At 40.4% G+C, this 27,469-nt stretch overlaps 1 protein-coding gene across 1 annotated transcript in view; it reads right to left on the bottom strand.

Moving 5' to 3' along the window:
- Positions 1-12,799: 12,799 nt before the first annotated feature.
- The window catches only part of LOC118809637 (rho-related GTP-binding protein RhoN-like), a 71,722-nt gene continuing 57,052 nt past the window's right edge, over positions 12,800-27,469 (bottom strand). The window contains exons 4-5 of the mRNA XM_036573114.1: positions 25,841-25,975; positions 12,800-13,845 (exon numbers count right to left, since the gene is read on the bottom strand). Of these exons, the coding sequence (XP_036429007.1) occupies positions 13,591-13,845; positions 25,841-25,975 (390 nt within the window). The 3' untranslated portion in view covers positions 12,800-13,590. The remainder of the gene's footprint in view (positions 13,846-25,840; positions 25,976-27,469) is intronic.

Genomic DNA, 27,469 nt, shown 5'->3' with positions numbered 1-27,469 from the left:
AAATAAATTAAATAAATAAAAAAAGAAAAGCAAGGAGTTGATTACAAAAAAAAACATGTTAACAGAAATATCAACATAGCTAGAACGCTTCTTAAACCAATCAGACTGCTGAACGGAACTGTTGTTTACAATATAAGTTAATGATAAAAGCCCTTTGACCAGCAGTTGATGAAGTTCTGCTCACAAAGACTTCATAGAGTAGCCGTATTCAAAATGAGGCCTTTTTTAAATCCCGCTGTCTGAAGCTGCTGTTCAGTGGAAATGACTCTGTTTACGGGATGCAGTCGGCCGTACGACTGAATCACTGAAATACGAGAAAGAGAAACATTTAAACACTTGTGCGTTCTTGGCCCGGCTGAGCTCAGGACTGGTGTGTTTTGGTTACGAGAGGACGTTTGGTTTAGAGCCCAGCGCGCTCTTCAGATGAAGCACTAACACTGGCAGCGTTATGCCTTCAGAAAGCCTGATAAACACTCCAGGCTGCATTCTTTGGTTAGGAACGTTCTGCTTGCCATTTTAACCGGATTGAATGCTGGCTAGGTGTGATAAGCCCATAGTCATTATACTGATAATGACATCAAAGGATTAGTCTGATTTACACACTACAAATGCAGACAGGTCCAGAATTAGTGGCACCTTTCATTACAAAAGGACCAAAACAACAATAAAAAGCAGCAAAAGCAATAATAATAATAATAATAATAATAATAAATATTTGGCATTTTATTAATTGCATATTATTTTATATATATGAACATTAGTAATTATATATATATATATATATATAGAGAGAGAGAGAGAGAGAGAGATTTCAAAAATAAAAATTATCATAATTATAACATATAAAAATAATCACTTTTATTATATATAAGCATTAGATAGATAGATAGATAGATAGATAGATAGATAGATAGATATACCTACCTATCTATGTATCTATCTATCTATCTATCTATCTGTATGTATCTAAAGATATATATATATATATATATATATATATATATATCAAAAATAAAAAATATTTATATTATATAATTCTAACATTATAATTTAAATGTAAAATATAAGAATAATCACTTTTATTATATAAGCATTTTTATTATACTTTGTATAAATAAACACAGAATTGTGCAGTTTTGAAAACTGCTCTTTAATTTCATTGAAGTGATTGAAGTAACTTCCTATATATACATAAGAAGATATTATAAACATCCAAAATCTGTTCTAACATTTTCTCCTGCTCTGTTAAACTCTGAGAATGAAGACATGACTTTGACCCTCACCTTTCTCTTTTACTTATCCCGCTGCATTGATTGGTGGATCACCGAATAGATACATGCTTTTGCCCATTTTCTTCAGCATAAGGTTGCTTGTTTTCTGTGTCCACCTTTATGAAATCCTTCGGACTTGAAAATGGACTTGACACTGGCTCGCCCTATTCAGCAGCATAAATATTGAATGAATGTCATCCCTGCATCTCATTCTGTAATGTGGATGCTAACCACGTTAGTGTTCTGACCTCCAAGAATAAAGGCCTTTTGATGGTATCTGTAGCTTTAAAACCTTGAACTTACCCTACGTGCCTAAAGGTTTTTAGGCACTATGCCGCGTTTCTTCTGATATCGAGGGTATTAATAGGGAGTTTGTCCTTGTCTTTAGCTGCAGTAACAGCCTCTACTCTTCTGGGAAATTGCTAGATGTTGGAATATTGCTGTGAGGATTTGATTGCATTCAGCCACAAAAGCATTAGTGAGGTCAGGTACTGATGTTGGATAATTGGTTCTGGTCACTCCAACTCATGGCATAGATATTGAATGGAGCTCCATCACTCTAGAGAACATAGTTCCATGGCTCCACATCCCAATGCTTGGGGGTTTTACCCCTCTATGTGATGCTTGGCATTGGAAATGGTGACCTTAGGCTCATGTGCAGAGCATCCTGTTCTATTGATCAGTGCTTTTCTATGGAGATGATATAAACTGTATACTCAAAATTGAACACCTGTGTCAGCAATGGGTGCACTTGTGATAGGTGTCTGGATACTTCTGGACCTATAACACAAAAAAGAGAAACTGACCCATCCATGTTCCACCCACAAATGCATTCTTTTGTTGTTTCTGTTATGAGATTGGACAAGCTTTACAGAACACTGTTCTTTTCCTGTAAAGTTTCATCAAAATACTGAAATTTAGGATCTAAATCGACATTTCTAAGTAGATTTATTTTGTGTGCGTGTGAACGGTTACACTGTTACCATGCTGCCAAGCTGGAAGGGCCAAAGCCAGCACATGAAGTCACATGAAGCACCACTGCATCTTTCCAAGCTGCTGCTACCGCAACATCACTGAATGCAATGTAAGGTTAACTGCTGAGTAATGGGGAACAGGGAGAGCCATCCCACCTGCTCAGAGAGTGAGTACAGTTGGCTAATACTTACTTCCTCCAAGTGACTCAAAGCACCACTGCATCTTTTTGAACTTCCACTACCACAACCTGTGTTGGCTCTATCTAACAAGCGACATAAGCAGCAGCTCAGGGCCCTACAGCCACCAGGGGGCCCCCAATACAGACACAGTTTTACTCATTTTACAACAGCAGCTAACAACTTGCTCTGTTATCCTAGGAAGGGCTGGCTCTAGGCTTCTGGGGGCTCTTGTGCGCGTGCAAATAAAAACATGATGCTTATGTCAAACAGTGAATCGTTTGAAACATGAGAAGGAGCCGCCAAAGAATGAAAAAGGAAACCATACTACCTAAAGCTGTAGAAAATAAAGCTTTTACAATGATAAAATAGCAACACGTACCACTGCCACCAGGGTTAGCTGGGTAAGTAAGAAATACTGCATTGTGAGACTTCTGGATTGAGAATGCTGAGAAGGTTTATATGTAATTTCAGTTGTAACTTCTAGAATCCCAAACATGCATCCAATCATCAGCCATACACAAATTAGCCAGTTAAAAATGTAAATAATTTAGACAGCTTGGGTGGTCATGGTTATAAACCTCTAATTTTACAATAAATCAGCTAGTGAGATGATGGGGCCCCTGAAAATATCCTGCTTAGGCTTATGGCCCACAAAAGTCTACAGCTGGCTCTGTCTGCAACTTCACTGAAGGCAAAGGCTAAGTCAGTGTTCTCAACCCTGGTCCTGGAGGCCCTCTGCCCTACATGTTTAGTGCTTTTCCTCCTTTAACACACCCACCTTAACTCATAATAAGCTGTCAATAAGCTGATTGTTCAGATCAAGTGTACTGGAAGCAGGGAAAACAATAAAAAGTGCAGGGCACCAGGGCCTCCAAGACCAGGGTTAAGAAACACTGAGCTAAGTTAGTGCTAACTTCTTAGTGGAAGGGCAATCCTACCTACTCAGAGAAAGCGAGGACAATTATGCTGTCTCTAGCACCAATGCTTAGGCCACATGTGCCTCCAGTCCTTATGGGCCAAAAACAATGCAGACTTCAGCTCACTGCCTCATTAAACACACCTGATTCAGCTCATCAGCTAATTAGCAAGGCCTTCATGAACTGAATTCAGAGCGTTAGATGAGAGTAAACGTTGATCTCTGCAGCATTTTGGCCCGGAAGGTCCCCTGTTTGACATGCCTGGCTTATACGGTGGCACCACTCAAGAACTGTTTTAGCCACTAGGTTAAAACAACCTGCATCTAACAAGCTGTCCTCCCCTTATTTAACACTTATCCAATCTAGCCAATCAAGTTTACTGAAGAAGTTTATTAGCTGTAGCATTAGCTGTGGCAGATTGTGTTTGGAAGGTAGGTCTCCAGGACCATGGCTGGTGACCACTGCTGTAAAGATTTGCTGCCTACCTTGTCCAACCTAGAGCCAGTATCCACGAAAGGAGGTCTTTGTGGGCAGAGAATGGATAGGTCAGTTGTGTGAAATCTTGGCCAAGTGATTGTGAAAGTGATCTTTGGCATTTCAGTCTGCTGACATTTTCTCTCTGTGTAGAAGAGATACATTAGGCCGCTGTCTTGCCAGCGTTATGGAAATGAAGGGGAGAGTAAATGTGTTTGTCCCAGCAGAAGAGCAGTCGGCATCCTAATCGGAGGAAGAGAGCAAGGCATCGATTAATGAGGCGGGGGAAGAACAGTCGAGGGTGTGAGTCACGCAGGAGGCAAGATGGGCTCGACATGCACATACAGACACAAATTTGGAGCAAGCTGCTGTAAAGGCTTCATTAACCAGAGACCAGAAAATGACACTTTGACTGAGTTAATGCACAGATTCATAAAAAAAGACCTACAGTACTGTGCAAAAGTCAGAGACCACCCCTCATTTACAACCCTGGAAAAAAATTGGGACGCTGTGCAAAATGTACATAAAAACAATGCAGTGATGTGCAAATCATTTAAACCCTATATTTAATTAACTATAGTACAAAGACAACATATCAAATGTTGGAAGTGATTTTTTTTTGTTGAAAAATACATGTCCATGTTGAATTTAATGCCAGCATCATGTTTCAAAAAAGTTGGGACAGTTACAAGGCCAAAAATCAATATTGGATGGTTATGATCTTTAGGCCCTCTGGCAGCACTGCATTACAACCAGACACAATTTTGTACTGAATAGGATCCAGAAGCGCCACCACCTTCTCTGGGCCTGAGCTCATGTAAGATGGTCTGGGCCGATGTGCAAAAGTGTCCTGTGGTCTGACTAATCAAAACTTAAAATTCTTTTTGGAAATCATGGACACCACGTCCTCTGGGCTAGGTACAGCTTTATATCAGTGCACAGTAAAAAAATCTGTGATGGTGTAGAGGTGCATTTCTGTATATGGAATTAGGAGTGACTTGCATTTAGGAGTGACTTGGAATTAGGAGTGACTCCATAGTAAAAAAGTCCAGGTGCTAAACTGGCCTGACTGCAGCCCAGACCTGTCACCCAGTGAAAACATTTGGCACTTTATGAAACTGAAGCTGAAATCCTATATCAAGCAAAAAAAGTGAAACATTTCACTTAATTTCACAGCAGAGTTTTGTTAAAAGAAGAGGTGATGAAACAGTGGTAAACATGCCCCCATCCCAACTTTTTTGAAACATGTTGCTGGCATCAAATTCAAAATGGACATATTTTTCAAAAACAATACAATTTCTCAGTTTCAAGATTTGATATGCTGTCTTTGTACTATTTTCACTTAAATTAGGGTTACAATCATTGCATTCTGTTTTTATTTACAATTTGCACAACATCCCAACTTTTTCACAAACGGTTGTATTTCATTTCTTGTCAAAACAGACATTAAGTAAAAGCTATTCATTTTTCAGTGTCAGGAAAAGGCAGAAAACATACACTTAACAGAAAATTACACAGAAGCCGCAACAACTAAATATAATATCAAACTTGTTCAGTATTTAGTTTGCCTTTATTACAGCTTCCATTCTTGTCAGGTAACTTGCTCTCCAAAGTTCAGTCTTTGCATTTTTTTTGCGCCTCATGATCCAAGTAATCCCAAACACATTGCTTTCAGCTGCAGGGATATTTTTCCATACCTCCAAAGTTCGGTCTTAGAAGTTGGTCGCACTTTCTGCTTCTCATGATCCAAGTAATCAAACACATTCAGTGATGTTGAGGTCTGGACTCTGGGGAGGCCAGTCCATTGTTCTGAGAACACCAGCAGCTTCTTTGTTTGGTGTCTTTTTTTTACAGCTACACATCCTTTCGGACCCATAGCGTTGGGTTGTCTTCTCACAGTTGAAGGATGGACAGGAACACCTGGAGATTAGATGTAAGATAATCCACTTGCACAAGGAAAAAAGTGAAAGGAAAATTAGGTGTTTCAGGATCTGGAGATCAAAAAAGGATTAAAAGCTACAGAGAAAATGGGACACTTAACAACCACCTGGAAAACCTGGTAGACACCAAAACTGTCCCTATCAGGTAAACAGCACTTAAAGCTTTCATCTCTCAAAGAGAGGAGAAAATCAAACTCTTTAGATCTGAAAACATCCACAACCATCTTTCCACTGTGAGAGGACAACTCAGAGGGTCTGAAAGGATGTGTAGCTGTCAAGAAGCCCTTACTAAGAAAAGGAAACATATAAAATAAATCAAACAAAGAAGCTGCTGGTGTTCTCAGAACAATGGACTGGCCTTCCCAGAGTCCAGACCTCAACATTACTGAATGTGTTTGATTACTTGGATCATGGAAGCAGAAAGTGCAACCAACTTCTAAGACTGAACTTTGGAGGTGTGGAAAAATATCCCTGCAGGTATGTTTGAAAAAATGAAAGCAAGTCTCCTGACAAGAATAGAAGGTAAAAAGTGGACACACTAAATTCTGAAAAATGATACGTTTAGTTGCTGAGGATTCTGTGCGAACTACGTAGCATACAGATTGAGGCAGGATCACTGGAGGCTGAATGATGAAGTGTGGAGTGTGCTGGTGGGTCAGACAGTCAGAGAATTGTGGCGAAGTGCTGAAGTTTGTTTGTCTGAACTCTGTGACAGCTGGGAGGCACAAGAGAGGACGGCTGTGTCATCCCCTCACGCACACATTCGTCACAGTCCCGCTGTCATCTGCACCGACAGGATTATTTTTGTACTTATTCTCCTTTCAAAACAAAGCAGCGACACGACGGCACTGTGGGGCACGGACACACACTCGTGCAGAGAGGCGAGGAGAGGTGTGGTGGATGTGTGAGAGTGAGAGTTGAGTCACATATTTACTAACACTAACACTGTTATTATTCAGCTGTACACATAGAGACACATTCATATTCACACACTGACATTACTCACCCAAACAGGCTCACTGCAACACAAAAGGTGGCTGGGGATCTCTTTGTGGGGACCTGGGGGGTATTTTACAAAGCAGGATCTCTCAGTAAAGTGGAGAACTTAAAGGAATAGTTCGGTCAAAAATCAACCAAGTGTGATCAGCCAAGATATGTTTGGTATCTTAAATATCCAAAGAACGAGAGATGCCTGGCTAATGTTGCAAACAAACACTGGCCTTAAATTGTCACTCATCTCCGCAAAAACACGTCTTTCAACCTGCTCAGAATGCATCCAGATCTTCATTTCATTTCTGTTGAAAAAAAAAACCTCATATCTCATGAATAGTAACTTTACAGGAAAAGGAAAAACTTTCTTAATTTGTAATAGAAGTTAATATAACCAGATTTTTTCCAAGTAATTTTGTACCATACGCAGGTGGATACTCAGGTCTCCAGTCGCATCTCGGCATGCCTTACTGACATCTCCTCATGGATGACAGCTCACTACCTGAAGCTCAATCCTAGCAAGACTGAGCTGTTATTCATCCCTGCAGGTCCTCATCATGATCGCATTCGAGAACGCTTTGGTCATTCCATCTAAAGATGCAAGAAGTCTCGTGTGTGATTCTGAATGACAGTTATTGTTCTTAGCCCATGGGCGAACCTGACTTGGTCATGCAGGTATCTACTGTACAACATCCTGAGGATTCGACCCTTCCTCACTCAAGAGGCCACCCAGGTGCTAGTTCAGTCTCGTCATCTCAAGGCTTGACTACTGCAACTCAATCTTGGCTGGTCTTCCTTTGCGGGCCATCAGGCCTCTGCAACTGATCCTGAATGCAGCAGCACGGCTTGTCTTTAATCTTCCTAAGTTCGCTCATGTCACTTCACTGCTGCGCTCACTTTCCTGGCTTCCTGTAGTTGCATGAATCAGATGTAAAACCCTGATGTGTACAAAACCAAAAATGGACCAGCCCCTCCCTACCTAATGGCAATGGTCAAGACTTGAACTGTACCTCAAGCCCTTCAAGCCTCAAGTACAGCTCTGCTTGACCCGCCATCCTTCAACACGCGTAGAAGACAAGCATCAAGACTTTTCTCTATTCTTGCACCCAGGTTGTGGAACAAACTCCCACTGGGTGTCCGAACAGCAAATTCTCTCGTGGTCTTCAAATGCAGACTGAAGACACATCCCTTTATTGAACTGTATTGTACTGTACTTATTGAAATGTATTGAATTGCACTGTCTAATTCTGGTTCTTTTCTCTATGTATCAACATAGGCTTTTTTTCTAGCAGTATCTGAGCTCAGGAGTAGCTTTACTCTAGCCTATTTGTACTAGCTAAGATACTTTCTCTGAGTTGACAACAAAGCACTTTTGTAAGTCGCGCTGGATAAGAGCGTCTGCTAAATGCTGCAAATGTAAATGTACCATCGTTGGTCACTCAACATAAAAATGAAACACACTGCAAAGAGATACTGGAGTTTTCAAATAATAAGTAAAAAAGGTAAAAGTTTTTGCATATCCGTGACAATTTCCCACAGACACACTGATATGGTTTGGAACATGAGGAGACAATTGCCCTTTCATTAGCTTAGCTGAGTTTAACTCAAGTTTAAACCTGAATGAGGCTCTTAAACCTCATTGCTGTGTCCTTGAATGCTACAGTTTAAAGCACACCTGTGGGTTAAACTAAACCCAATTGTTGTGTCATTTAAAAATCACACATCTGCCACTAGATGTCGCTGTATCTCAGCTTTAACTGAGGCTAATCTTAAACCTTTAATATTCCATAGTTAGGCTCATATAACTTTTGTATAATGTTTGTGGATTTCATGGCAGGTTTTAATTTAATGATATATTGCATAATTAAACACACACTAAGGTACCAAACTCATCTAGAGGAAGCATTAATCACTGCTGTCTCAAGGTTTTTTTTGTAGAATGTATTGTTCAGAGAAGCTGGGAACACAATGTTTTGGTCGATGCGTTTTAAATTACAAGTACCTTGATAAAAATAAAAGACACAGCATTGTCCACAGTGAGGTCCAGTGACATGCACAGATTTTGTGTAATTTGTATTGCTATCTTAGGTTAGGCTTGAAATAATACAGACTGTCATTGTGTGCTGCAAGTGAACTGAAGCAAGTTTTATATACATATACTGAAATATTATAATATATTGCCTGATGAATTTGAAAGCTTTTAATAGTAAAAATATGTCCTCATTATGCAGTGTTTTGTGTTAGTTGGGCTTAACATGACATAATTTGACAGTACATCGAGTTTAGTGTAAGTGGTTGGTATAGTGTAGTGGGTAACACCTCTGCCTTCTACGCTGTAGACGGGGGTTCAATCCCCCACCTCGGTAAGCACCCTACACTACACCAATAAGAGTCCTTGGGCAAGACTCCTAACACTACCTTCACCTCCCTGTGTAAAATGATCAAATTGTAAGTCGTTCTGGATAAGAGCGTCCGCCGAAAGCCATAAATGTAGTGGAAGTTTAGCGGTGGATCAGTTGGCTTGTTTTGACAGAAGAATCAAGTCTAATTCAACACACAGCTGTGTGTTAAACCTCTGAAGTTACTGGTGTTAAACTGAGAGTAAACTGCTGCTAAGCTAATGACAGAGTAATAGCCCTGGTATGAATTAATTTAGTCTACAGAAACTCTGCTTAGTGGAATGCCATTTTGAATAACCCACTTTTACCTTGGCACAGTATGTGGTATCATTCTGCGCAAGATGACCAAACATGACGACAGATTTGTAAGACTTGGCAGAGAAGCTAAACTAGCATACTTGGAAAATCAAAACAATGTCAGATTACAATTATGACGACCTCATTTTCAGCACCAGTGAGCCTCAACTGTATATCTTTCAACCTGAGTATATATGTGTGTGGAAATGCCTCAGTTGGATGCTTGACCCACCAGCACCTGGACATACCTACGACACTTTGTACGACAGGAACTTGGAGGTGTACTTCCAACAAGTGCCAGGACGACTGTCTCTGCTGTGGGGACTGAGAGCTATTAATGCCAGCGCTTGAACAAATCAGCACTGAAGGCAGTCAAAAAAGACATTTACATTTTATGACAGACCCTTTTATCCAGAGCAACTTACAATTTGAGTATTTTACACAGGCAGGTGAAGGTAGTGTTAGGAGTCTTGCCCAAGGACTCTTATTGGCATAGTGCAGGGTGTTTGCCCAGGCAGGGGATTGAACGCAAGTCTACAGCGTAGAAGGCAGAGGTGTAGGTGTGTACGTGGGTAGTGTGACCGAAAATGAACAAACGAAATCCCACCTCTTATAAATCCTGCTGTTCTGGATACAGTTTTCCATATTCCTAAGATAAACTGGAAGAAGCAGCCGATCTCTGCAGGACCGCATAACATGTGAGTAAGTTCTTTATGGAACCTGTAACTTGTGCTTATAGTTTTTCCATGTTTATTTCATGCAGAGTTAAACTGGCCTACACCTAAATTTATTTAATCTGTTTATACAAAACTGAACCCAACAGCACATTTTCATTGCTTTATCGGTGGCAGTCTCAATGTGCTTTACAGGCGATAATGTTGATACTGACAGATCAGGTTACGAAGAAATACCGAAAAGATGTAGTTTAAATAAATGCTAAGTTAAAGGGACACGTTTTCAAATGTTTGTTAAAGGTGTGAGCTGAGCTTGACTGTCTAATAAAAGGTGGAATTGACTTCCACAGTTTAGAAGCATAAAAGCTGAAAGAGTCTCTCCACGTTTTCACTAAGCATCAGTCTGTTTATCTAAACATTAAACATTTGTCTGTTTATCTTAAAGACTAGATTTGCTTTTCTTTAAGTAAATTTCAAGCAACATGTCTCTGTTGGCATTGGGTGTGGAATACAGTGCTTTTCATTATTCAAATATGTTTAATAATAATTCCCAACAGATTTGAATATCAAATTTGACTGAAATGCCCATCCCTAATAAGGTCCTCAAAAAGGGCTAAATACAGGAACACAAATATATACTAGCAAGACAACATTTACATACACCCATGCAGAAGACCATGGAAACAGTACACACACACCAAAACACTAGTGTGTGTGAGCAGGTCCTGGCTGGCCTTGCCTAGAGCACATATCCCGACCTTCGTACACAGCGCTGTGAAATGTCACACTCTGGTTTTCTCACACATTGAGAAATGTCCTGGCACTACACAAATCTAAGTGTGTGTGTGTGTGTGTGTGTGTGTGGATGTGTGTGTATTGTTCAGACCAAATTGCTTTGCAGTAAAAAATTACCCAATTTCCTGCAGGGTTTATAAATGGAATGAAAAAGAAACGGTTTACTCAGTTAGTAGAATTTTAATGTTTTTGTTGTTTCAAAACCAAAATGGAAAAAAGGTTATTTTCAGACCTTTCATATAAGCTGTTTTTCTGTCATTTTCACGAGTGCAGCACAACAAATAAGCTTGGTTGTTTAATGCGTACTCCAACTTATTGAGGTTTATATTAAGGTAAGCTCAGTTTATTGTTAGCTTGGCTGCAAAATGAAAAAAAAATATTTTTATTCCTTTTATATAAGCTGTTTTTCTGTCATTCTCAAATGTGCAGCACAACAAATAAGCTTGGTTATCTAAAGCATACTCTATCGTAGAAGGAAAGCTCAACTTACTGTTATCTTGGCTCTTTACCCATTAACACCATGGTAGTGCAGTTTGTCTAGATCACAGCGACTTTGCATTCTGACACTGGAATAAGACTAGGTCTTGAAATGAGAGCTTTGTATGTGACAGTGGTGTTTGACCAGGCCACAAGACGAGGACTTCACGCGTGACAGTGGAGTTTGACCAGGCCGCAAGACGAGGACTTCACACGTGACAGTGGAGTTTGACCAGGCCGCAAGACGAGGACTTCACACGTGACAGTGGAGTTTGACCAGGCCGCAAGACGAGGACTTCACACGTGACAGTGGAGTTTGACCAGGCCGCAAGACGAGGACTTCACACGTGACAGTGGAGTTTGACCAGGCCGCAAGACGAGGACTTCACACGTGACAGTGGAGTTTGACCAGGCCGCAAGACGAGGACTTTGCATGTGACAGTGGAGTTTGATGAGGTCACGAGATGGGAACTTCGTACGTGACAGTGGAGTCTGACTAGGCCACAAGTCAGGGACTATGTATGGTGACAGCTGAGTCTGACTAGGCCACAAGCTGGGAAAAAGTTAAGTATGATTACATTTTTCATTTCATTTTTGTTCCTATCAAAATGCCATTCCAGTTTTTTCTTGAACTGCATCAGAGTCTTGACTCCCATTGAGTGCCAGTGCAAAATTCAATTACCAGTTTTCAAGCTAATTTAGAAAACACACAAAAGCATATGAAAGCCAACTTTTGCCAAAGGCTTTATCACATGCCAACCTAGCAATATAAGACCTAAAATAATGCAGATATATAGCAAAAAGCAACAATTTTCCTTTTTATAGCTATTACAGGGTAGGACCATAAACAATGCCTAACATGGTTTACACTGCTTTTGAAATATTAAAGTGATGTTATGATCTTGATTTTTGTTTTGTTAGCACTCTAATTTCTTATTTCCAAATGAGGTTTATCATATGTTGTTGCTGTTGGGACAAAACCTAAGATTTAATGACAGCTCCTGCTCTTTACTTTGTGTGAAAATTAGATGTTGAATGAAACAATAGATGTAGTCCAGGCTATTTTTTCAGGTCCAGATTTTTTTGGTTTGTTTGTTTTTCAAAGTAGTCAAGCTGGGAATGCTTTTCTGTCAGTGTGTAACTGAAATGTCCTTTATGATAACAATGCTACCGGAACATGAAAGTGACCATTACTTGAGATTTCTTTGCTTGATCCCTGAATTTCTTTTTTCTAGCTGCCAAAAGGATCAGAATGTCCAATACTAGACTCCAAAAAGTGGACTTCAGCTTGCAGGAGAATATCCCAAATCCATCTTCAGACGGCTAGTAACTGGAATAATAGACCTCAGTGAGAAAATACTGAACAGGCTCAATATTGAGCCGTGCTAAATAACTACTATTCGACATAAAGCAGTTTCAGACAGCAGAGCAACTGTTTGTTTATTTCAGCGTCACACAAATACAGCCAAATATAAAATATCCATAAACATCCACGTTCCCTTTTCGCCTTCTTTCCCACGTGACAACAGATTTCCAAAATGATGTTAGTGAACATGATTTTTTTATCCAGCTGAGCGTCTGTTTGAAAAGCTAAAGAATTTGTACTATACATTTTGTGCATTTTTCTTTGTGCTGTGTTCACTGTAATATTCAAAAGCAAAATGAAATAACCTGCAGGGGGTGGGGGGGGTCTTCTCAAGACAGGAAATGACATCACAAACCAGCTCCCAATCATCCAGTCCTTAGCCTCATTTTTCTTTCTCATATATTTGTTATTTTCATGTCTTTTATGATTCTTGAAGCAAAACTTTGACGCCTTTTTAAGTTTATACACAAATTTTTTTTCTTGTTTCATTCCTGCTCTGCACACCAGCCTCCTCCGAATAATTTGAGCAAAATAATAAAAAAAATATATATAAACAAAACAAAATCCATCTCGTTATTAGTCCTTTAAGTCCAACTCATCTTTAGTGGTGCAAAGAAAAGCCATAAACATTAAAAAAGCATAATCCCAGTCAATAAATAGGTCTGCCTTTGTGTAGTGATATATCTGTACACCAACCAGGCTGCTGAGCACAACCAGCAACTGAACATGCTAACTTGCTAACTAGCGCTAAACTAGCGCAGCTAATCAAACCATCGGACCACAAGCCCCTGTGAGTAACAGTGGCGAAAACAGATCCCAGGTCAGGTTCATGTCCTCTACATGATCACGCAGCTCTTGGCACGGTCTTTCCGGATGGTTGGCGGCCGATCCAGGATCTCGGAACGCTGGGGCTGTTGGGATACCCGCTTTAGGCCTCGGCGGGAGTTGGAGCGTTTCAGCGGCGGCCGTTGAAGCTGGCCCACAGAGGCCACTGTGGTGACGTGGAAGACGTCCCGCACGCTGTTCTCGGAGTATTTAGATGTGCACTCGGCATATGCCACGGCCCCAATTTGCCTGGCCAGGGAAGTGCCCTAGAGGAGGGAGAGAGATTAGCAAGTGTTAGCATTTTGTTCGCAGTAGGCTAACATCCCACCTGGTCTCAGCACCTTGTGCATCTCAGTAAAGTCTTGTCCGTAGTGGGTAGGTAAGTTGAATATGACCCAGTTTTTGTTGTTTGGGCTCCAGCATTTTGTACTCCAAAATATTGGATTTGAAATGAGACTAAATGACTATTCGGACAGGATTCCTTTTGGGTTGAGTAATGTAATTTTACTGATTGTTTATGACTGATTCACACAATTCCATTCAGATAAGAAGAAATGTTGGTAAAAAGCTGCAGAGATGAGAATGGCTACTCAATTTACGCACTGCCCTCACATCAAAACAGTTCCACATGCATTATGTTCAGCTGCTCATATGTAGAAAACGTGTCCAAACCTTTAATTTAATTGTAATTTTGGTTCCCCTAACCATCTACCTAGCTTTCTTAAGTTAATGTGACATGCCAAAAGCTTTGTCATTAGCTTGGAAATATACCCCACATAGAATACAATTGCATGCTTCTTTGAGTGCCTCCATATTTAAGAAAAACAAAATTTCCACAGGATTTTATTGTGTATTTACTGACATGGCAATTTGCATTACATCAAAATAACCTGGGTTTATTTCTACTGTTTGTTTTTAATAACAGGTTTAACAGAATATGGGAATATTTCTAGTTTGTTTTATAGTAGATAAAAGCTAGGACAACCTTTGATGACACAGGAGAATTAAAATAAAAAAATCCTGACATGATGGAACTCAGAAACACTGGTAATAATTACATTATCCCACCTCCCCCTAAAACTAATCCTGTCCAAATACTTATGTTAAAGTGTGGATACGGAAAAAGTACCACCAGTGAGTTTGAGGCAACTGGCTGGATCTGAGTTCAGATGCTTCGGTTAACATCTGTTAAGAAATCTTCACACCCTCACATCATCAATGAAGACAAGTGAGCAGCTTTACACTACCTCCACCATGCTTCAGATGACGAGGTTTGCTTTGGATCATAAATACCTCCTTTTGTCAGACACATTTTTCTCACTCGGTCCATAACATGCCTCAGAAAAGTTTTCTCTTTTATAATACTTCTTTTATGAGCAGAGTAGGTGGTGTTATATTCTCAGATGGACAGACACAAACTTTGTGCTTCCACTCACTGGCCACTTTATTGGAAACACCTGACTTGTGCTTCTACTCACTGGCCACTTTATTGGAAACACCTGCCTTGCACTTCCACTCACTGGCCACTTTACTGGAAACACCTGCCTCGCTAATGTTTTGTAATTTTTATCCTTTATCATTTTTTTAGCTACTCTCTTAAGGATATGCAGTTAGATTACAGAATATAGAAATTAAGAGGGCATGAGAAAGAAGTCCCCTCTTTCACATTGACCGAACTGAAATGCAACGATCGATTTTGCTCTATTGTTGCTTGGTGGCTTAAAGTCTTTGGCTGTCTACCAAATTAAGTAGTCAGTTAATTCTATATTCTTTGATCCAAGCAACTATTTCCATATGCATCCATATGTAGCTTCTTTACTGCTACTGTGCTCAAGCCCTTTGGGTCGCTGCAGTTCAGGTGGGTGCATGCTAAAAGAAGAGACAGAAAGCTAATGATTGAGGAGAGAGAGAGCAAGAGAGAGAGAGAGAAGCAGATAGTTTGAGGTGATGGATGTGAAGTGTACAACTGTAGTTTTCAATAATGCATCCATCCTGCAATATCAGACGTGTGTGTCCATCTAAACACTCTCTGCTGATAGCACTGTCGCTAACGCTGCTCATGATTATTTCATCGTAAGGCTCTTGGGGGTATCAGCAATTCTGCGGCCTCAAGCTAAGTGAAGAGTGTGTATGTTTGTGGTTGTGTAGTGAGTGAGTGTGTGTGTTGGTGTGTTTTGTCCTGTCTGTCTGTTCGCTTTGGAAGAAACTGCCTAGGGCCTTTACATACAGCCAAAACAGACCAACACTATAATTCGTTATTATTCTTTGTTAATTGAGAATTATTTTCATTGTTATGCCTACAGTGATCAAAGATGTGCCTGTTCGAGAGAGAAACGCTAATCAAAATAATGAAAAAGCCTCTTATCTGGAGGCCAGTGAGTACGTTATTCATTTTTATTCAGTAAAATTAGAAATGATTTGCAGGATTCATATATACATGTATGCAACAATTTGGGTGCCCCGGTCAAATTACATGTTTTGTTTATTCTCTAAGTGAAAATAACTTAACACATCCTCTACAGAGAACATACTTCTGCACATTTTAATGCACAATTACTGTTTATTTACTGAATATAACATACTGGAAAAAATCAAACATAAAATTTGGCCTGTGCAAAAGTTGTGGCACCTTCTATATTTTATGTTTTTGTTCCCCCAGTATGTAAAACTCAGCAAATAAATATAAATAGATATTTAAGTACTCTGTGAAAATCAACGGTACACTTTTAGGTAGCGCTGTCGCCTCACAGCAGGAAGGGCCTGGGTTTGATTCCCGGCTGGGTGACCAGGGTCATTTCTGTGTGGAGTTTGCCTGTTCTCCCCATGTCTGCGTGGGTTTCCTCCAGGTACTCCGGTTTCCTCCCACAGTCCCAAAACATGCAGTCAGGCTGATTGGACATGCTGAAATTGCCCCTAGGTGTGAGTGTATGAATGTGTATGTCTGTCTGTCTGCACTGCGATGGACTGGCGACCTGTCCAGGGTGTATCCTGCCTTCCGCCCAATGACAGCTGGGATAGGCTTCAGCACCCCACCGCGACCCAGAAGGATAAGCGGTTTAGATGATGTATGTATGTGTATATATATATATAGTCACTGTCTGAACAAAACTGCTCCTCAAATTGTGTCAAAATGTGTGAATAAAATATTGTAACAAGAACCAATAAGAGCTGTAGGATGTAGCATAAGTCTGGCTCCTGAGCCCCAACAAGAACTGCAGGAAATGGTGTGAGGACGGTACCCAAGCACCAAGGAAAACCACCAGGTAAGGTTATCTACCAAGCCCTGAGCACCAACGAGAACCGCAGGAAGCAGTGTGAGGTTGGCGCCCTAGCCCTGAGTGCCAACAAGAGCCACAGAAAGCGGCATGATGCCACCGCCCAAGCACCACCTCTTGAGCCCTGGCATTTGAACCTGGTGGCCATGCTGTGGAGTAGGGAAGCTGACGGTGAGGTAGAGCAACCAGCCCTCTCTTTCCCTCCCCGCTCAGGCACTCATGCTGCCCTTAACGAGAGCCAGCTGACACTGATTTGGCACTGGAAGCATGGGCACCTTTAAAAGGAGCGGAGAGGGCAAGGAGACAGAAAGAGAGGCCAACGAGAGAAAGACAGCTAGCAGACAGCGGACAGCAGAAAAGCTTGTGTCAGAGAAGGACTGAAAAGTCTAGTTAGAGTAAAGGCCACTGAGAAGTGTCAGTTTTGGTTCAAGTTTGTGTTGGTTGTGTGTAAAAGAAATAAAATAATAAAATAAAATGAAAAGTCCGCTGAAACATCCACCCTGCCTCCCGTGTCCACCCCCCCCCATCCCCCCCCGTTGTAGCACATATGAAACACTATTTTTTTTTAAGTTACATATACTCTCACTCTTTCTCTGTCCATCTCCCTCTCTATCTCATCTCTCTCTTTCTCTACTACTCTCTCTCTCTCAAAGTATCCCTCTACAAATACTCCGCTCTAATCATAATCTCGTGTAAATATCATTCGAGAATGAGCCGATTGTGTTTATTAGTGGATAGTTTGTTTTTTTTTTAAATAATAAATAAATAAAATGTTGTCATCATGTTTTTTAACGCTGTGTTTGGGCATCTCCTGAGACTGGCTCTGTATTTTGTTTTCTGCATAAAAAACAGCTGCTTCTATCTGACGTCTACCTGTGATTTTGTTGCCTTGGTATTTCATGCCATTGAGAACACCATTAAAAAAAAAAGACCCTTCTGTTTATCCCATTCAAACCCAGGCGGTCTCCACATTCTAAATGCCACTCGTCCGGCGCGCTTTACATAATGACCTCGCCGCTTAGAGCCGAAAAACTCATGAATGTCAAATCGGGAGCTCCTCCACACATTTATCGCCGGCTGAGGACAGTGGCTGAGCTTATTTGTGCCCTGATAGATGCTTTCACATCACAGCAAAGTGCTCTCACGTTTGAATGTGTCCTTAGCAAACGAATAAAAGCAGTAATATTCTTTAAAGGGCCCATATTCCACATTTTTTATATTCCTTTTATCCCCCTGATGTCCACTCAGAATATCTGTGAGGTTTTTATGCACCAAAAAGAGTATAATACCCAACCATTTACCTCTTTTTATGCCTTAGAATTAAACAGGCTCTTTTTGTTATTGTGCCTCCAAGAGTCATGTATGTAAATGAGCTCTGTGCTGACTGTCCTCATCCATAAAGCAGTCCAAGCTGAAACGTGGAACAGTCTGAAATCCTCAGGAGGGAAAAAAGGAAATTTTATTCACCCCCTTTGGAAATTGGGATCCTTTGGAAGGTTGTAATGATCCATTTGCTTCCTGTCAGCCATGAACAGCACAACGTTTAATCATTTTCCCACATCTCCTACTCCAGTATCTCTGCTACAGACTGTCTGCAGGAACAACACTCCACATCACTTCAATAGGAATGGAAGGAGCTAAACTGTAAAGTTCGATGGACAATGAACGGCTCACGGTTTAACGTCATACTGAACCTGAAGCTGCGCATAACTGACAGGCCAAGTCTCATATGTACTGTTGGTAATGAACAGCTTTAAGGTTTAATCAGTTTTGTTCATGCGTCCTGCATTTTGAAACAGTATCGATTCATGTCAGTTATGGGCGAGCCTGACTCGAGTCACAAGTCAGTCAACATACAACTTGAGTGTGCTCCAAGTTCAAGTCACTGACTCATCTTCTCATGCATGGTGGAAGTGCAAGGTAGGTGTTTCCAATAAAGTGTCCAGTGAATGGAAGTACAACGCAGGTGTTTCTAATAAAGTGGACAGTGAGTGGAAGTGCAAGGTAGGTGTTTCTAATAAAGTGGACAGTGAGTGGAAGTGCAAGGTAGGTGTTTCTAATAAAGTGGCAGCAGTGAAGTGCAAGTAGGTGTTTCTAATAAAGTGGACAGTGAGTGGAAGTGCAAGGTAGGTGTTTCTAATAAAGTGGCCAGTCAGTGGAAGTACAACGTAGGCGTTTCTAATAAAGTGGACAGTGAGTGTAAGTGCAAGGTAGATGTTTCTAATAAAGTGGACAGTGAGTGTAAGTGCAAGGTAGGCGTTTCTAATAAAGTGGCCAGTGAGTGGAAGTACAAAGTAGGCGTTTCTAATAAAGTGGACAGTGAGTGGAAGTGCAAGGTAGGTGTTTCTAATAAAGTGGACAGTGAATTGGAAGTGCAAGGTAGGTGTTTCTAATAAAGTGGCTAGTCAGTGGAAGTACAACGTAGGCGTTTCTAATAAAGTGGACAGTGAGTGTAAGTGCAAGGTAGATGTTTCTAATAAAGTGGACAGTGAGTGTAAGTGCAAGGTAGGCGTTTCTAATAAAGTGGCCAGTGAGTGGAAGTACAAAGTAGGCGTTTCTAATAAAGTGGACAGTGAGTGGAAGTGCAAGGTAGGTGTTTCTAATAAAGTGGCCAGTGAGTGGAAGTACAACGTAGGTGTTTCTAATAAAGTGTCCAGTGAGTGGAAGTACAATGTAGGCGTTTCTAATAAAGTGGACAGTGAGTGTGTACTGACTGCTGCTGATGGCTTGGACTTTCTTCAACATACTTTGGATGTTGAATAAGGGATTTAGTCCAAAGATCCAAGCATAAACAGAGCCACATTCCCCTATAATTCACTTAAGCCTGGGTTAGCGAGTCGCTAACTGTTTGCATTTGATTTCGCTTAAAGAAGTCTGCTCTCACAGGCCTCGCACTCCAACACACGCGCTCTGACTTAAAGGCCTTCCTTATGATTCATTATAGCTGTTTGTATAAATGAATGGGTTTCTGCAGCTTTACGCAGGTTTTGTAAGACAGTGAGCTGAATGATCAATGAGTTCTGCATTAGTTAGCTAGCTAACATTAAACTGTAGAGCTTCTCTCTCAGCTTATATGGGCTAACATTAAGCAAACTTCATCTGCACATATTGTATGTTAACCAGAACAGCACGAAAGCCAAGCCGAACCAGGTGTCACAAGGTGTACAACACAAATATAGCCGTTTTATTTAAAATCCAGAACCACCAGTGAACCTATACACGAGTTTTTATATGTAATGTTGATGATGGTAAAGTAGTAACTTCGGGCACTATTGTGCTTTACAGTGCCCTTGATGTACCTCTCCACCATGAACAGATTTAAAAAATTACGTTTTAGGCCAAAACCTTCTCTCTGTTTCAGGCAACTATTTAATGCAAAAACTTTCTGTGATGGAATTTTTTGGAGGCATTGAACTCTTCAGAGATCTGGTTCCTATCACCACCACTGTGAACAATTCTGACTCTGTAAGTTTCCCCAAAACGGAGCATTTCACATCAAACAACCCTGAATAGCTTTATTAACATCTTAACCATTCAATTTATGGAGAAATAATTGGTGGAATTCCCCTTTAAATATTGGTTCAATGGTGTACATTCCACTAATTTTTAGAAATGTTTGCATAATTAAAGCATTAAATTGTACGTAAAATGAGCTGTTGCAGAAAAAAGTCCGAATTCTTCACAGTGGTGGTGATAAAAACCAGACCGCCAAAGAATTTCAAGCCTCCAAAGCTCCCTCACAGAAAACTACTAATAAAATGATTATGAATAAGCTTCTTCATGTCTAAGACGTTGTTTTACAATCACATCTGAGACAAGATTTTGGTTTAAAACATTATTTTTTAAATACCTTCAATGGGGAGAGGTACATGCAGGGTGTTGTAAGGCAAAACTGTCCCCAGAGAAAATTTATTTGTTTAGATTTACCACTTTATTTTTTACATGTACTCATACGTTATTTACATTTAAAAACTCCGAAGACGTGTCTCTCCGCCGGTCATTTTGGAAAGTAAATAAAATGCATTGCAAACACTGTGACCCCTGGTTCCTATCAACACCACTGTGGAGAGACGTTACGTTTCTCGACAAAAAACAATTTCACGTCAAACCACTCTGAGTGACCTGGTTTACATATTATCCACTGACATACTGAGGACGTTTAAAAAAACCAGCAGAACTGCCCTTTAAATTTGCTTAAGTTAGCTTGAACAGCTAACGAACAGCTAGAGTAAGATTTTTCCCCTTTTAAGTGATCTAGAGCTTTGTTCCTGATGGTTCTGGCCCAGTTTAACAGGTTCTACGAGTTCTAGAAACTTTTCAACCTGGGCGTGTATAAAAGTAAGCATGCTGTGTCATTTGAGGCCTCAAATATGCAAGCTATCCGTGTCTCTCTCTCTCTCTCTCTCTCTCTCTCTCTCCCTCCCTCTCCCTCCCTCTCTCTCTCTCTCTCTCTCTCTCATCAGAAAGCTGATTGGCATCCAAAGCTCATCTTGTCCTTCAGCAGGGATGAGAGGAGCTGAAGGATTTGTATAAATGAAGCATTGAGGGGGGAAAAAACAACATTAGCGTCACAATGAGCTATTAAAATTCACACATTGGTAGTCCAGTGATTTCACTGCTAGAGGACATCGCAAACAAACAATTAAAATCATCCCCAGTTCATCGCCATCTCTCTCTCTCTCTCTCTCTCTCTCTCTCTCTCTCTCTCTCTCTCTCCCCCCCTCTCTCTCTCACCCCATCTCCCCCCCCACCTCTCTCCCCTCACACCCGTCTCTTTAAAGGCCTTTGATACCTGGAGCAGTTTCCTTTTTCATTGTCATCCTTTCTGACGGACTGTCAGTGAAGTATGAGACGGCGACAGATGCTAAAAATACAACTTCGGTCTCCAGGGATACGGATTAATGTCAGCATTTCTGCACTGTGTGATGATTCCTACCTGAACTGGAGGGGTGTGTGTGTGTGTGTGTGTGTGTGTGTGTTAACCAGCATTAATCTGCACAAAGCAGATGGTTTTGGATGGGAAGAGCAGGAGCTTCTTTAAAAAAAGGGATCACAGCGGAAAAAAAAGGAGTGTGTGTGCTTGTCTTTCACTTCTTTCAGCACCAGATGTTTTTTTAATGTGATTTTTTTAACGTTTTTTTGGATCCTTGTCTACAAACGTGCTTTGTCAGAAGTCACGGCGAAGCGTTTTTTGCTAATGGTATGGATTATGCTGCAGTTTTTGCATTTTAAAGCATAAAAAATTGAATCTACACAATTTCCCACTTACCCCAGATGCAGTCCATCAACCAAGACTGGAGCTATGAGGCTCATGTTGCTAACTAACACTAGAAACACATTTTTATACACTGATCAGGCATAACATTATGATCACCTTCTTGTTTCTACGCTCATTGTCCATTTTATCAGCTCCACTTACTATATAGGTGCACTTTGTAGTTCTACAAAGCACTGCTGTGTCTGATCCACTCGTACCAGCGCAACACACACAAACACATGACCACTACCACGTCAGTGTTACTGCAGTGCTGAGAATGATCCATCACCCAAATAGTACCTGCTCTGTGAGGGTCCATGGGGGTCCTGACCACTGAAGAACAGGGTAAAAGGGGGCTAACAAAGTATGCAGAGAAACAGATGGACTACAGTCTGTAACTGTAGAACTACAAAGTGCTCCTATATGGTCAGTGGAGCTGATAAAATGGACAATAAGCATAGAAACAAGGAGGTGGTCATAATGTTATGCCTGATTGGTGTAGTTCACAGTGAGTCATACTGTGTCCTAAACCACATTCACAAACCAGCACAGCCTTAACAAAAGAGCTGGATGTAGTTTAAGTGGGTTAAATTTTGACCATGCATTTAAAGGAAAAATTTGGGTGACTATTGGTTTCTAGTGTTTGTTAGCAACGTTAGCCTTATAGCTCAAGTGCTTAAAAAAGAAGCAAAAATTGGACATCAAACATGTCTTTCGCTGAATAACCACATCTGGATCAGCTCATAATTGTGTAAATTAGATTTTTCGTCAATCCCTTGGTTTGAATTGAGTTACCGTTGACAGAGACTCAATTCTGTGATCATAAGATATTTTGTGGTATAGATATAGTTAGCTAGAGATACTGAACTGTTCTACTGAACTGGGTGCTACAATATATTATTACTACATCTTCAAGAGTTCTTTTGTGCTGTTTGGGTTTAGCGAAGGTGAGTTACTTCAGGCATTCGACTAAAGTTTGTGACCCATTCGAGGTGCAATATTCAAACACTGAAATCACTATTCAGGTATCTGTTACGTTCCATCACAGAAAAACAGAGAGAAAATATACGCCAGACATTCAATAAACAGTAATTCCTTTCAACAGAACTGTAATACATGAGTGCACTGAGGACTTAACTAAGCTAAGATAGCTCAGCTTTTTTGGTAACTATGCTAACTACTCTAGCTGATGTTAGCTGGGCCCAGAAACAGCGAAAATGGTGAAAATGTGTTCCTCTGATAAACTAACATGTTGGCACATCGTCCTCTGAGGAGACAAGACCTCATGTAGAAAACAACGAGTCCTCATTAGCATCCAGCGCTGTATCGGTTAGCTGTAGCATTAGCTCATTAGCCCTTTCTAAAGAGGCAGCCTCTGTTACTCATCAAGCACAAAAACCTACCAGTCTCCTTTGGTTATTTTTGATTAAAACCTTTTTTCAAATACGTTCTTTAGCCAGCAGCTACATTTTGGTGCTAGTCATGTTTTTAGCCTCCTAACACCCCGTTTAATGACCTAAAAAGTACAACTGACATGAAATAAACATGGCTGCTCACACTGTGTGCCACTTCTCTACTTTTAAACGAGATTTCAGTAGTATTTGCTTTAGATTCATCAACATGCAGACACAGCAGTTTGTTAAATCTAACCAAAGCTAGCTAACGTTAGCTGGCTAGCTTGTTAACAATACTGTCTTTAATGGAGGCTCCATTCTCACCAAAACAGTGCAGAGCATTACTGGATTCTCATCTACCATGAGTCACTGGAGCTGCTACTTCGGTAAAGACCTATTTATCTCCAAAATGAACAAATGTCTTTACTCTGAGTCAGTGAATGCCATTAAAGGGTGTGCAGGAAGTTAAGCCTGTCTATATCGCACAAGGATGTGAAAGATGTAAAAAGTCGCTGGCAGCTGGTGAACTTTGACAAAAACACACCATTAGACGTACTGAGGAACATCTGTGTGTGTTAACTGCTTAAACTGGATTTTTGGACAAGCACCAATTCCAAACTAAACTCCTTGGACTGCTGCCAGTCAGACAAACGACACCATTAAATACTAAAAGGAATTCTCGCTTGATAACGTTAATGTTTGCCTCAAAGTTTCCTGAAATATGCTGAGGTAAATACGTTTTGCATTGATAAGCTGAGCTCATAGACTAACAGGCTTATGGTGGTGTGTTTTTCCTTTTATCGCTTCGAAATGAAATGTTTGTACTTTAAATGTGTACTTATCCTCTTTAAATTCTCAACATGTAAATGTGCTGCTAGGCTCATCCATCCAATGTGTGCATAAGTTGTATAAAACACCCCTTTACAGGCCCATTTGTAAGCATGCAGGCAAAGTTTAACTGTAGAATGTTAAACGTCCCTTTCGTGATGCTAATTTCTCCATCTATGAGTTTCTCTGCCTTTTTTCCCTTCGATTTAAATATCCAATGTCGTTTTCTGACTAACGGTTTATCATGAGGGCGTCTCTTCTCGGAAAAGGGTGAACCGTTTGGCCTTTTGCCACTATTGTTTGTTTTGGTGTCATACAGCTGTCATGCAGAAAGGGCTGCAAAAGGAAAAGTATGCATGATAATCAGTGAGGTCATCTAAGCGTTTACAAGGCTAAATCAGTCTTGAATAGTCTGGCCAATATCAGTCTGGACCACATGTTTTAATCATGCTAAATGTTGGTCAACTATGACCCTAGTTAGACCATGACAATCGAATCATTAGACCAATATTCAACCACTGGCATGACATAAACGTAGTTACTAAAGGCTGTGATTTTTAAAACTTCTGGAGTGACGCAGCACCCTCAAACTTTAATGATAGCCAATAATAGCCGTTCCCCTTTCACATGAGGGTCAGGATTTGGATTATGATGAGTTAAGGGCAGGGGTCAGCAACATGTGGCTCCGGAGTCGCATGCAGCTCTTGTTGCGGCTCCACAGCAGAATTAGATTTTTAGGTAAAAATTAAAAAAATCATCCTTTGCAGTGAAATAAAGCTCTGCTGACACAGTTTTAACAATAAACGGTCTTAAATGCTGTTGTTGCCCACAACTGCTAATTCACCAAGCTTTAACCATGAAGATTGGTGCACAGACTGCTGGTCACCATAGTAACACAGACAATAATTTCCCGAAAAGAGAAAGAATTAAGATGAACATTGATGATTTAGAGACAAACTGACTTATTTGCTTTTATACGCTCTCAGCTGGTTTCCTGATACGTTTAATCTGCAACGAGAAACTGTGACACTAAAAAGTCACGAAGCTGAAGTCACCTTAAATGGTGCAGCAGTTACATTCTGGCGCATCAGGCACCATTTAAGGTGGAACGGGAAAATTTGAACAAGAAGCTGACAAATGAGAAGCGACTTCAGCCTCGTAAAAACTCGAACGTTTACAGACATTTTACAAGAAACTGTTCTACTTCTGTGGAAAGGTTTCCTGCCAGGGATGCGAGAAAAGTGGCTATAGCTGACCTGAAGATTAAAGCAGAGCAAAGTAAGTCTGTGTTTTCATTTATATTATATTGTTTAGCCCATACTAGCACATCAGCACATACTGAGACATGTTTACAGCCAGGATGGTAAAATGGACATAAAATGTTGTGGCTCCCAAGGTGGTTTGATTTTTGTTGAAAGGACAAAATGGCTCTTCTAAACATTTGGGTTGACAATCCCTGGTTTAGGGTTACAGGTCAGTTTTATGATGGTGTGTGTGCACATCTCACCTGTTCGTGTGTAACTGGTATTAGACGTAGTTTAGACAGTTCCCTCAGCGTGTTCAGGTCGGTCCTCATGTCCAGCTTACAGCCAACTAACACCACTTTAGCATTTGGGCAATACTCCTGCGTCTCTCCCTGCCACTACACACATGCACGCACACACACACACACACACACACACACACACACACACACACACAAAAGGAATGTTAAAGAGAAATTACATAAAAAAGATTCAGCCAAAATAAACATCCCACAGACTGTTCTACACTCACTGCCTACTTGATAAGAAACACAACTTCTTTCACTCTGGCTACTTTTTGGCCAACAGTTTGGCCAAAAATCAAATTTCCACACTGTTCCCATTGTGGTCAATCAGGCAGGACATGTTTGTTGACTGACGTCAGTCATCAGCTTCATATACCCAAGTGTTTGGAATCACTGTTTTCAATACAAAAAGGTCCTGCAGGCTTTAAATAATTAGCAGGACGGTAGGAAGCACTAAATAAAATGTCCAGAGTGATGACCAGAGCTGCAAAAGCTGTAGAACACTGGGAATGAAGTTATAATAAACTTAATTTAATGTATTTCAAACATGGAGGAAAAAAAAATGACACATAAATACTTATGGTATATTATCATTTTTTCACTTTTTATTCATTGAATTCTTGACATAATGCAAAAAAAAAACATCTAAAAATGCCAACTGGTGAATATTCTGCAATATCTGATTAACTTTATCTTGAGATCACAAGATAATTAACTCTATCTCAAGATAAGAACTTTTGCTATCTCAAGATAATAAGATAACTAACTCGTTATTTCAAAATAACAACTTTGTTTCTTTAAAGAACTATAAAATGTTTTTCATCATAGAAAAGAACCATTTAACCTTTAAGTGTTCTTAGTTATATATAGAACCACTGTCTTTACTAAACAACCCTTAAAGAACCACTACGAGTGTAGCTAATGAGTTTTCACACACATAACTGAAAGTCTATTAGAGATTACTAAACAACTCAACACGAGAAAAGTGTGATTTTTTTTAGGTACACAACGTTTGCATGATCCTGATTGGTGGGGTATTCGCAGCTTCATTGCTCCAGTGCAAAACTAAAGAAGAAAACTTCAGATACTACATGTCTGGGCTGATCGACTACATTTCTGTATATTTTTTGTGATCATTTTTAAAATTTTATTTAATTAGTCAAACAGCACTTTATCACACCACTACTGAACTGAAGCAAACCAAAAACAATCCCGTTTCCCTCCCCATCCCACCAGTCCCCCACGCAATGAACTGAGTTTAAGGCACAACCAAGTGCATGTACATCTAAAACTGGAAAAACTCCCACACTAACCACAGCTTTACATCCATGAGCCTCATTTATAACCCCTGTGTGGTGTTGGGGTCTGAGGGACCCATTTTCAATGTATACCAAAAGAAAAAATAATGTGATTTATTATTATTTCAACCTCATTTTCTGTAAAGACTGTATAAAATAACATATTTTCAGTGCCTTCACTCTGTTGACCCCCCACACATTTACATTACACGTGGTGTTGGGTGAACCCACGGGGAATAAAAGTGTGGAGGTGCTGTGTCCCTTCACTCTGTTCTGCTCCTACATGGCC

This window comes from Colossoma macropomum, unplaced genomic scaffold (assembly GCF_904425465.1).
Source record: "Colossoma macropomum unplaced genomic scaffold, Colossoma_macropomum, whole genome shotgun sequence".
Taxonomy (NCBI): Eukaryota; Metazoa; Chordata; class Actinopteri; order Characiformes; family Serrasalmidae; genus Colossoma; species Colossoma macropomum.
This window is presented reverse-complemented; position numbering and strand designations above follow the sequence as displayed.